The sequence below is a fragment of the Panthera pardus genome, unplaced genomic scaffold (assembly GCF_024362965.1).
Source record: "Panthera pardus isolate Hobbes unplaced genomic scaffold, ASM2436296v1 HiC_scaffold_21, whole genome shotgun sequence".
NCBI lineage: Eukaryota > Metazoa > Chordata > Mammalia > Carnivora > Felidae > Panthera > Panthera pardus.
Window position 1 is genome coordinate 53,089,750 of NW_026526777.1, and position 13,148 is coordinate 53,102,897.

Sequence of the window (13,148 nt, forward strand, 5' to 3'; positions counted from 1 at the left end):
GTTTTCATTCTTAGAGCAAATAAATGGGTTTGGCCCACATGACTGTTAAGAGTCCTTCTGGCTCAAAAGTATATAATTCTTGAGTGTTCCACCAGAAAATAAGTTTAGAGGTTAGGTGATAAAATACTATTATATAAAATATATAATAAAAATTCATAATTCTAGCTGGCAATCCTTTATTCCTTCAGGTTGAAAGTACTTACAACTTCACATATAGGAAATACAAATGATATAGAAACTAAATAGCAGAGACACAAGCACTAAAAAGCATTAACCAAAACTTGTTTTATGGTAAATACTACCTTTATTTAAAAAAGTTATACATGCTAGAAAAAAGCATAAATGATACATGTAAACAACTGTTTACCAAATACTTAGTTCTTTTCCTTGTAAAGGTGCAAATGATCTTTAAATGTAAACACAAAGTTGCCAAACATTTTTGTAGTTGGGGGGAGGGAGGAGAAGGTTATTCCTTTCGGTTGTGGTTAAAGTCTTATTCAAAGATTTTCCTGCAAAATACACTGAAAAAAATTGCTCTATGAACACAATGATAAAACTTTGACCACTGAAATTTGTATCATTTTTTTCCTTAAAAATTTTAACTTTTCACCAGAAAGTGCAATTTGAGAGAAGTAGTTAACAGTGGCTTTATAGAATGAAGATAATGATATATAGTTTGTATAAAAGAACCAAGGTTTTATTAATAAAATGCCTCAGTTTTACTCATTAGCATGTACTATTACACGAACTGAAGAATTCATTCCCTTGGAGGCTGTGATTATAGGTCAGCCTCAGCTTCAGCAGGCCTGAGCGTCAAGTGTAAATTGCGTAACAGTATTCACTGCTGGGGAGAAGACGTTTCTCCCTGCTGGTCCTTAGTAGCAATAAGGAAACAAGAAGGAAAGTTGTTTCAGTCAGTAATATTTTTGAGCAAAAAGTCTTGCAGAGTAGCACATGATTCTATCGGAGGATTCTCGACAGCATATAAGAATTGTATAGTGTTTTTACAGAGGCACTGAGCAGAGCTCTGGAGCTACCAGAAATTCTATGAAAATACTATCTTGAAAAAAGACTTTAAATATAGTGGAAAACAAGTTCGTATGGAAGGAAACAAGATGCAAACTTCCACTGATGAAAACTTTAGTGTCTGAGTCCTGGTTTTATCTATCCAATATTCCTTCTGAGTTGTACTATTTAAAATGAGTGTTTCCTTTCTGTTTGTTTGTTTAATATTTTCAAGTCTTCTGGTGCTTAGTGCAAGGATGATGGCCAAATAATACAGTTTGCATCCCTATCTTTGTCACTGGGTGGTCCTTGTAAGTAGTGGAGCCACGTGGATGGAGTGCCTGGCGATGACAACTAGATCGTGTACAGCCCTTCTCCCCTTATTAGTATTTTCAAACTTAGTATCTTAGAAATTAACTTTTGCTGCTTGGGAGTTTTTTACCTTTTTTTCCTATCCTTTTTTTCCTTTTTTAGTGGGAGGAAGGTTAAATCCGAAGCAAAACAGGACGAAACAACAACAAAACCCAACAACAACAAAAAAACCTATGATAAATTAAAACCAAAAATAAATATTCTGCACAGAATTGAAAATTTTTGTGCAAAGGTGGCATCTTGCAGTTGAAGTACTTTCACTGTATTTATATTTCCATATGTTGAGGCACCGGCAAAGAATAAAATTTGTTCTAATGTTTTCTTGAGCTGTACAAAGCTCCAAAGTCAAAGCTCTTCAGAATACAGAGGAGCGTATACGACTGTCTTCTAGATGTTCACCATATATGGGATTCACAATGTGTCATTTTAATAACTCCTACACCACCCCCCAGCCGACGGTAATTCATCCCGCCATATAACCTGCAAAGAAAAATAAAATCAGATTTCAAAGTGGAAAAAACACTGTTTCTTCTATAACTTAGATGTTAATAAAACACGTTTTCTATCATAACTAATATTTTTATTCTTTTAAAAGTTAATGTGTTTATTTTGACACAGTGGAAGAGAGAGCATGAGCAGGGGAGGGAGGGGCAGAGAGTGAGGAGAGAGAGGAGAATCCCAAGCGGGCTCCACACTGAGCCCAACACAGGGCTCAGTCTCATGAACTTGTGATCTCGTGATCTGAGCCAAAATTAAGAGTTGGACGCTTAACCAACAGAGACACCCAGGTGCCCTGCACAACTAATTTCGCTTCACACATCTCTTCCAAAGATTAGGAGCTGGAATTGAACACTGGCAAGTAGCAGAATTATTTAAGACACTGGCTGAAAAGGTCTCACTTACAGGATACTGTTTTAAGAATAAGAGCATCGTATCCACATTTCGCATCATGACTTTAAAACTTTTCACCTAAACTGATTTCGAACAATTACATAGAATCATATATTCTACATTTTTGTGTCTAATTTTGACCATGGCTATATGATTTTCCTACCCACACTTCCCTCTGCCTAAACAGCAACTATTTTTATCCTTTTGTCTTCTATGTCTTCTTACAAGCCTCCTCCTTTATGGAACAAACCTGGATAGGAGTGAATAAGGTCAGCATCGAGTTTGTGAACAAGACCATCTTCGAAAGTACAGATTTCCACGGAAAAGAGGATTAGATCCTTACAGCTGTAAGGTAAAACTGGTTTTAAGTCTGAGACAAAAATGGAGATCGTAATCTCTCAAAAGATGGTTCTTAAGAATTTCCTAAATATTACTTGGTCATATGTTACTAATTCTATTTAGTGATAGTTACTGAGAAATAGGTCATTACATAGGATCATAGTGATTAAGCAGTCAGAAGAAAATTTGGCTATCTTCTCAAATTTCCACTAAAAAAGGAAGCGGAGTGTGTAAGAAAATATGTCACAAGGGGGGAGGGGGCTCCTATTCATAAAAACCTCCTGCTATCTCTCCCTTACCTCTACTGGGTTTTGCTAAAATGTTTACCTTTGCAGTGAGGCCTGCTAGGCTATATTTTAAAGTGGAAACTCCTCCTTGGACACTCCCACCCCCTTTGCTAGTCACCATAGAGCTTCTACCCCCCTGATATGTTACTTCCAGTCTCAGACAAGTTTGTTTGGGGTGCCTGGGTGGCTCAGTCGGTTGAGCAACGAACTTTGGCTCAGGTCGTTATCTCATGGTTCGTTGAGTTCGAGCCCTGCTTCGGATCCTCTGTCCCCCTCTCTCTCTGCCCCTCCTCCACCTGCACTCTTTCCCAAAAATAAATAAACATTAAAAAAAAAAAGAAGTTTGTTTTGTTCACTGTTGTATCCCAGGGTCTAGAACACTCACTCAGTAATACTATCTTTACTTAATGAACCAAGGTTGTGAAATGTGATGCAGAAGCCCAAAGTGCTACAATATCTGACTTTTAGTCTGACTTCAGTATTGTGACCAAGTCTTACAGAGACATGAGAGAGGCAGAATCCAAAGCCTATCATTTAAATATCTGTAAAAGTATGGCTTTCCCAGACATGAAGATTATAAAAAGATCTCAGTACATTCATTAGCTGAATCTTCTAGAATGACGAAAAGATCTGGGTGGGTAGTTACGGGCTCAAATTTACAAAATGTCTACTTAGAATGCAGCAGGAATGGACTACGAGACAGACTCTTGGAATAAGGACTACAAAGATCTCAGCTTATCTTTCATGTTCATGAAAAGATCTTTCAGAATGTCTGCTGCCTCATATCCCAGGCCAGACTGGGATCTGTGGTTCCCTTAAATGTATTTAGGCAAATAAGCCAAATTTATTGAGAAAGAAAACCCATGTTGCTTGGAAGGTAAAACTGTTTTCTTAGAAGGCTAATATTTGGAATTAAGTATAGACAGGAGGTACATTCAACCTATAGTATTAACATTTTGTATTAAGTTTGAGAATTAACTATATATTTGACATTTTAAGTTCTTGTAATATTTAAGCAACTCTGGCATATTAAGGCATCTATCAGATTAGTTTTGTGAATCGAGTATAAAACGTGTGATTGAGTAAAGATCTGGACTTATGATTTTGTTTTAAAATTTAAGAGAATTTTGCTAAATTTGTAAAAATTTTTGAAAAAATAAATGCATGAGTTATCTGATTTATGTGAATTTATAAGAAGTACTTAGGAAAGATTTGTTAAGATTGTTAAGACAAGGATTTAAAAGTAAAGTTAATCCTATATAGTTTAACATAGTTAAATCTTTAAAAAAAAATTTTTTTTTACATTTATTCATTTTTGAGAGAGACAGAGCATAAGTGGGGGAGGGGCAGAGAGAGAGGGAGACACAGAATCTGAAGCAGGCTCCAGGCTCCCAGCTATCAGCACAGAGCCTGACGTGGGGCTCGAACTCACAAACTGTGAGATCATGACCTGAGCCAAAGTCGGATGCACAACCGACTGAGCCACCCAGGTGCCCCAACATAGTTAAATCTCTTCAATAAAATGTAGACTCCTCCCTAAAAGTGACTGTTAAAATTTAATAGACTTTAAAATAGAATAATAATATATTTAAAAAGATTTTAATTAATTTTTAAAATTTATTTACTTATTTTGAGAGAGAGAGAGAGAGAGAGAGAGAGAGAGAGAGAGAGAGAGAGAATCCCAAGCAGGCTCCATGCCAATGCAGGGCTCGATCCCATGACCATGAGATCATGACCCAAGCCGAAATCAAGAGTTGGTCACTTAACCGACTGAGTCATCCAGATGCCCCCACTTGCCATTTGCAACAAAATGGATGGAATTGGAGAATATTATGCTAAGTGAAATCAGTCAGAGAAAGACAGATACCATGTTTTCACTCATATGTGGAACTTGAGAAACTTAACAGAAGACCATGGGGGAAGGGAAGGGGAAAAATAGTTTCAAACAGAGAGGGATGCAAACTGTATGACACTCTTAAATACAGAGAACAAACTGAGGGTAGATGGGGGTCAGGGGGTGGGGAGAGGGGAAAATGGGTGATGGGCATTGAGGAAAGCACTTGTTGGGATGAGCACTGGGTGCTGTATGTTAGCAATGAATCACGGGAATCTACCCCCACAACCAAGAGCACACTGTATACACTGTATGTTAGCCAACTTGACAGTAAATTATATTAAAACAAAATGAAAGTAGGGGCGCCTGGGTTGCTCAGTTGGTTAAGCGACTGATTGTGGCTCAGGTCATGATCTCGCAGTTTGTGAGTTTGAGCCCCGCGTCGGGCTCTGTGCTGACAGCTCAGAGCCTGGAGCCTGCTTCAGATTCTGTGTCTCCCCCTTTCTCTACCCCACCCCTGCTCACGCTCTGTGTCTTTCCATCTCTCAATAATAAATAAACGTTAAAAAAATTAAAAAAAAATAGATTTTAAAAGCTTAAAGAAAACAATCAGCTTAAAAATGAAATAAACTATAATTTTTCAAAAGTAACTGCAATTTGTTTTTCCCGGGTATAAAGCTACCTACAAGAACACCAAAACATTGTGACAGATTAGGAGTGAAAGATCTAAGTTCCAATTTTAACTCTGTCGCTAACTTGTTCATTTCATTTCTCAGTGCCTCACTTTCCTCAGCTGCACACGACGAAGCTAGAGAGGAGACTTTTTTTCTGTGTTTGCCATCTCTACTATAACACTGGACAGTTACTAAAGAGAAGATTTTGTAAGATGTCAGCCACTTTCGAGCAATGAAGTCAAAATAAGCCATCAAATAGGGGTAACTTGGAGCTCTCTTCCTAGTACCACAAAAGCACTTCTCAATGTACTGACCAGCCCGATTCTGACGGTCACGGGCAACCTCATGCTCATGATTTTCCAGTCAGCAGTGAGGTGATCTGCAATGTAGCTTAAACGTTACCTCCATGTATTTGCATCAGGATCAAAAACTTCAATGGTCTTCAAGTACGTTGTGCCATCGAAGCCTCCTACCGCCATGAGCTGCCCATTCACCACTGCCAGGCCAACCTGTAGGACCAAAACATAGTGGCTGCTGAAGAAGCCAGAGAATCACTGGGAAAATTTACACATAAATTTCTACATAAGTTTCTACATAAGTTTCCACATAAGTTTCTACATAAATCTTTACTAAAAGATATTTTTTAACGCCTTATATTATGGCTTACTTGAATACAGAGAAAAAAGTAATGGCAAAAATCCACATTGTTGGAACAATAAAGTTATATATTCAATTAAAGTATTTACACAGAGTCAAAAACAGATTTTTAAAAATTTTAGAAAAGCATCACTGGGAGTAGGAACCTCCAAAGGGCTCTCACTTTTCTGGTATCTGCCTGTTCTAATCCACTACCTAAATTGCCACTAAAATTCTGTTTAAAATACCCATGCTGTCACTCTCCTCTAAAAACGAAGCCTCTCTACCGCCTAAGTTTAAAGTCCTTATTATGTTGTTCGGGCCCTCCAGAAACCCATAAGAGCCCATTCTAGCCTCACCTCCTTATGTGCCCTATGTTGTAATAATACTGATTTAACTGCTGGTCCCAGAAAATACCACACGTGTTCACACCTCCATACTTTTTTTTTTTTTAAGATTTTTTTCTTCTTTTTTTAATTTAAATGTTAGTTGGTTTACATATTGGTTTCAGAAGTAGAATTCAGTGATTCATCACTTCCATACAACACCCAGTGCTCATCACAACAGGTGCCCTCCTTAATACCCATCACCCATCTAGCCCATTTCTCACCCACCTCCCTCCATCAACCCTCAGTTTTTTTTTTAATTTCATTGTCTTTAAAGTATTTTCTTTTTTTAAGCAAATATAATTTATTGTCAAATTGGCTAACATACAGTGTGTAAAGTGTGCTTTTGGGTTTTGGGGTAGATTCCCGTGGTTCACCACTTACCTATACGACACCCAGTGCTCATCCCAACAAGTGCCCTCCTCAATGCCCATCACCCACTTTCCCTTCTCCCCCACCCCCTCATCCACCCTCAGTTTGTTCTCTGTATTTAAGAGTCTCTTATGGTTTGCCTCCCTCCCTCTCTGTTTGTAACTATTTTTTTCCCCTTCCCTTCCCTCATGGTCTTCTGTTAAGTTTCTCAAGATCCACATATGCACACCTCCATACTTTTGCACCTTGTTCCTTGGCTGGTGTTTTGTCTCCCTCTTTTAGAGAATCTTTTTCTTCTTTTATGGCCTAGTTTACATGCGACTTTCTCTGGTAAGTCTCTTCACTGCCCCAAACACATTAAGCATATTCTCCCATGTTTTCCTATAATGCACGTGCTGTTACTATAATTTTTTTTGTAGTTAGCTGTAAACATCTCAAGTTCCTTCACTAAATTGGGAGCTCCTTGATGAGTCGTCACACTCATTTTTGCTTTCCTAGCACACGGTAAGCACTTAATAAGTATTTGCTAAAAACTGGTACAGCCACTCTGGAAAACAGTATGGAGGTTCCTCAAAAAATTAAAAATAGAACTATCCTACAACCCAGCAATTGCACTCTTAGGTATTTATCCAAGGGATACAGGTGTGCTGTTTTGAAGGGACACATGCACCCCCATGTTTATAGCAGCACTATCAACAATAACCAAAGTGTGGAAAGAGCCCAAATGTCCATCGATGGATGAATGGATAAAGAAAATGTGGTATGTATATACAATGGAATATTACGTGGCAATCAAAAAGAATGAAATCTTGCCATTTGCAACTACGTGGATGGAACTACAGGGTATTATGCTAAGTGAAATTAGTCAGTCAGAGAAAGACAAAAATCATAAGACTTCACTCATATGAGGACTTTAAGACACAGAACAGATGAACATAAGGGAAGGGAAGCAAAAATAATATAAAAACAGGGAGGGGGACAAAACATAAGAGAGTCTTAAATATAGAGAACAAACAGAGGGTTGCTGGAGGGGTGGTGAGAGGGGGGATGGGCTAAAAGGGTAAGGGGCATTAAGGAATCTACTCCTGAAATCATTGTTGCATTATATGCTAACTAACTTGGATGTAAATTTAAACAAATAAACAAATAAATAAATATTTGCTAAATCATCAGAATGTAGCAGTGAGAACAATAGGAGTGTGACTAAGAAGCTGTTAGCCACCAGTAATAAAGAGCCACAGGCATGGGAATGCTTTGACTTGCCGATGCCTACCAGTGGTATTCCCTGATTTGTGCGAACCAGAATTTACTCCCTTCTATCCTCACAGCACGGACTCTTTAACTACTGCTGGCTTTTCCCACCTGTTGTCCGACATCGATGGACTCTTGCCACAATCAGTGGTTTATGGATTACAGTTCCCTCTGAAGCAAACGCCCTAGGATGGATGAATTCTGTACTTCACCCTCAAAGTCTCGTGTAGTCACAGGTCACCCATGGTCTAGAACTTGACATAGGCCAGCCTGACCAGGTCTAGACTACAGATGGGATAGACTCAAACCTATTTGTGGGGACTGGTGGTGGGGCCAGGTATGTTTCTGCCTCAACATTTGAACTGGTGTGCCAACTACTTAGAATATTACCTAGAAACTAGTTAGAAATTAGTTAGGAATATTTAGCTCTAATTGAGAGGGATGAATATGGGTGAAGTTAGATAAGGTAGTGGATAAGATAGGGCAATGTCTTTTAGGAAAACAACTGATGAAAGATAAATCACAAAGAATAATTCTATCATTAAAGATATAATTGACTGAGATATTTAACCACCGGAGAAAACAGCAATTAAGAGAAATTACTTTTTTTTTTCCAGTACAAAAGCAGCAGGGGTTGTTTTGCCTAAATAGTGCCCCTCCTTACTGTCCCGGTATTTTACAGATCAGAGCTCTCCCACACAACCGTCTCTTGGTGCTTTTTTCCCAAGTTTTCAGTAGCGAGGCACTTACTCCACTACGGCGGGATGTCATAGCCACCACTGGAGACCACTGGTTAGTTCTGGGGTTGTATCTCTCAGCGCTGCTAAGCTCTGTAGTATCATCTCTACCTCCTACGGCATAGATCATGTCCTGATACACTGCACAGCCTAGGTGTTTCCTCCGGGTCCCCATAGGGGCTATGGTGTGCCATCTGTTTTCCTGAGGATTGTAGCGCTCCACTGTAGGGGGAAAAGTAGTAAGTGACCATTCAACCATTTCTTCTCACCTCTAGTTTTCCTCATAGCCATTAAAATTTTGTGATAACACATATTTTTGATACACAATCTGATTTTTGCTTCTGAGACGGACTTGTATATCTTTCTACAATACCAATATAATCTCATCAGGGAAGGGTTTGGTTTGGGTATGGTATGGTGGAAAGGTGCCTCAGTTCTAGTTCTGACAATATGATTCATGGCCTCACCTTATCTTTTTTTTTTTTAAGTAGTTTTCACGCCTACCACGGAGCCCAACTTGGGGCCTGAACTCATGACCCGAGCTGAGATCAAGAGCCGGACACCTAACTGACTGAGCCACCCAGGCGCCCCCACCTTATCTTTAAATGAGGAGACCGGACTGTAAGACCTGTAGGCACCATTCCATACTACTAATTTATTGTCATGATCAGACAGCTTCTGTGCTCTCGTACCCCTTTGCCTGTATTCCTACTGCACTATAAGCAGAAGACAAGATAAGTGACAATGAATCTGATGCGGGTGCCACACTAACGATATCCTTGGGCAAAAATATCCATTATCTCTAAAGAGAGAGGACTAACACATAAACCAGCTTACAGCTGTAAGTTTTTATTTATTCTTAGATTATAATACAGGTTTGTTTGTTTTTGGTTTTTAAGGAGAGATGGTTGGGGGTGGGGCAGGGAAATAATCCTATTGGGAAAACAGTTCTTTTATTCATTATAAATTCCAAAGCTTGCAAAGAGAAAGGAGAAAGAAATATTTGGGGAATACAGTAGAACACTATGGCTGCAGAAGGAGCCGAGGAAGAGCTGAGAGTTGTACTCTTTTAGGGGGCAAATAATTTTCAATTATTTAAATAAATATATTATTATATAAATTATTTAAATTTTGTAATTTATATTTGTAATTTAAAATTATAGGATCACCTGGATTTTTATACTTTTTTGTAGGGTGACTCTCCTGAGGAATATGCTGCTTTGGGGGAACCACATTGACCTTGGAAGGGACTCACCTGTGTTGAGTGGAGATGTCCCATCAGAGCCACCTACGGCATATAAGAACCCTCCTAACACAGCCACGGCCACGCCTAGTCTTCTGGTGCTCATAGAAGCCACTCGAGTCCATTTGTTTTCCTTTGGATCATACCTGCAGTGAGGGAGAAACCAAAGACTGCACGCCTGTTTTGATTAAGTGAGGCCTTTTTCATAAGATGTGAAACCATGCTGAAGATATGTTGGATACATGCTATGGTCACATGCACAGTGAGAATCTAACATATTTTACTTGGTTATTAGGAAGAGAAATCTTAGAGTTTGTGCCTGTGTCTGTTATTCAGCTGTTTCCTATACTCTGCCTTGTGATGCTAGGGCTAGAACTCTGAAAAGAGCGTTTCTCCTCAGCCAAGCTGGCTCTCTGTTAGACTGTGCTGAGAGGAAGGACCAGACGCTGGAAGTCCAGGGCAGGAGAAGGGACAGGCTCCTTTCTGTGTGTTTGCCAACTCTGTTAGCTTTGTCTCAGCAAAGGCCCTTTCGCTCTGACGGAACCAGCGAATTGCAGCTTCTAGCCTTTTCCTGGCACTTCTAAAACTAGCCTTGTCGTGCCTCTTAGAGGTCTTAGTCATGGCTCTGTGAGGCACCTCCTCTGAGCTCCTGAGGTATGAGTACCACAGCTGTGTAAGTCACCCCCAAACTCAGGGATTCAAAAATAATTTTATTAACTCTCCTGTTTCCATGAGTCAGGAATTTGGGAAGGGCCTCACAGGGAAGCTCTGGCTCAGGTGTCTGGCTGCTCTCAGGCTGGGGCTGAGGCTGGAAGGGCAGAATGCTAAGGCAGCTAGGGGCTGGCCAGGCATCTCTCCAAGTAGCCTCAGGGTCTCTCCACGCCGGCTCATTTGGGCTTCCTCTCAGCATGGCAACCTCAAGCAGCTCAAGGCCTCAAAGGTGCCCCAAGAGATCCAAGTGAAAGATGTATCACCTTTTATGACCTAGCCCCAGGAGTCAAATACTGCCACTGTTGGGGTTCTTGCAAGGCGACCCAGAATCAAGGGAGGAAACATAAATCCCACCCCTCAGTTAAGAAGAGTGTCAAAGTCAAATTATACGAAGAGCATGTGAAATGGCAGGTATTGTAATCATCTTTGGAAAATACAATCTTCCAAAAATAGCCAGCAAGAGAACCCTTCATGGAGAAGGGTCACAGCTTTCAGAGCACCAGCTCCCTGGGTGCTGATGGTTCTGGCTCTGTGGGATCTGTCCTCTAGGCTTCTAGGCTCCCGTAACTCTGATCTCTCTCCTTTGCGTTCCCAGATCTGGGTTCCTACAGTTACTTTGGTGTCTTCTTTTCACTTCTTTCAGCCCTTCGATATCTGCCGGCCAATTTTTGAACATTCCTTGTAGTCAAATACCTGATATAGCTTCGGTTTTCCTCAGTGGGTCCTGATTGATAAATTACTAGTGTTCAGAAGTAAATATGATAAAAATCGGAATAGTGCTGACATTTTATTACATGGGTAGGAAATTCTGTTAGTATATTTAAGTACTGTATAGCAAACTATATCAATATTGCAGGAAATATAAAATAAAATAAAGGATACTAAAAATAGACCTCGCTCTTAAGAAGCAAGAGAGGGAGATGGAGCATGTTCTCAAAGGAGAAACCTCCAAACAGATTCTGAGAATGTGGTAACTAATACAGATGAAAGACGCAGAAATATAAATGCTGGAGAATGCAGGCCCTGGAGAAAGGTTATGGTTAGTGAGTGAAGGTGTCCTGGAGTTCATGCACTTTGAATACAGTTTATGGTTCATCACTTTTGGAAAATTCTCAGCCAAAAATTCTGTCTCCAAATATTGCTTCTGCTATTATCTCTCTTTTTCTGGGACTGCAGTTACATGTATGTTAGACTGTGTCCCATGAGTGTCTGGGACACATGAGAGTCTGTTCTTTCCATGCTGTTTTCTCTGTTCTTCCTCTGTTTCGGTATTTTCTATTAATCTGTCTTTGAGTTCATTAACTCGGTCTTCTGCTGTGTCTATTTCTACTGTGTCTAGTTAATCTTATTTCATTGAGTTCTTAATTTTAGAGATTGTATTTTTCAGTTGTAGAACACATATTATTTTTAGATTCCAATTCTATATTTAAATTCTCCAACCTTTTACCCAGTTTTAATCTTATCCTCTATTTTATTTAATGCATTTATTAAAGTTTTTTTCTGTTAACTCTAAATGTGGATCACTTAAATGTCTGCTTCTATTTTTTTTTTCTCTCAGCTATTGGCCATATTTTTCTGTTTCTTCAGATGTTTCATAATTTTTTATTGTATGCTGCACATTATAAAGGAATGAAATCCTAGAAGGTGAAATTCGTATTACCCCCTCATTCCCACACCACCTGCAGTGGATTCACTCTTCCCTGTATTAGGCAGGTAGGGTGAAATACTGATTGCCTCAGTCCAATCAGGAATTGAGCTTTTGTTAGACTCTGTCCACCTCTATTTTCAAATGTCTCAAGGATGCAAGCTGTCATGTATTTGTTGTAAGCCCCTCCCCACAGCAGGGCTTTATCTTCTAAGCACTGGAAGGTTGCATGAGATTTCACTCACCCTGGTTCCCTCGAGACTGAGCTATCCTAGCATTCAGAAAACATCTCATGGGGAAAAACAGCAGTATGTTTAGAATTGTCCTAGATTCCAATCTGTCATGTCAACCTGCATGACTGTTAAAAGTTCTACTGATATACCTCTCTTCCAGGAGAATCCTTTGGCCTAAGACAAGTGCAATATTCAACCTTCACACTTGGCAAATGCCCCCAGGGAAGAAAATAGCTGATGATCTCAGCTCACATAGATGGGCTTCCTCTTCAGTAGAATTTTAGTTCATCTAGTCCTTGTTACTTTCACATGTCTCTGATGTTTAAAAAAAACCCAAACATAAAAAAAACCCATACATATATGTATGTATATATGTATATATGTATGTATGTATGTATGTATATATATGTATGTATATATACATATATATGTATGTATATATACATATATGTATGTATATACATGTGTGTATACACACACACACACACACACACACATATATATATATTTAAGTTTATTTATTTATTTTGAG

At 39.3% G+C, this 13,148-nt stretch overlaps 1 protein-coding gene across 1 annotated transcript in view; it reads right to left on the reverse strand.

Annotated features, from left to right (window-relative positions):
• Window positions 1-281: 281 nt before the first annotated feature.
• KLHL20 (kelch like family member 20) overlaps window positions 282-13,148 on the reverse strand; it is a 63,819-nt gene continuing 50,952 nt past the window's right edge. The window contains exons 9-12 of the mRNA XM_019425220.2: window positions 10,040-10,173; window positions 8,798-9,006; window positions 5,805-5,911; window positions 282-1,857 (exon numbers count right to left, since the gene is read on the reverse strand). Coding sequence (XP_019280765.1) covers window positions 1,773-1,857; window positions 5,805-5,911; window positions 8,798-9,006; window positions 10,040-10,173 — 535 coding nt within the window. The 3' untranslated portion in view covers window positions 282-1,772. The remainder of the gene's footprint in view (window positions 1,858-5,804; window positions 5,912-8,797; window positions 9,007-10,039; window positions 10,174-13,148) is intronic.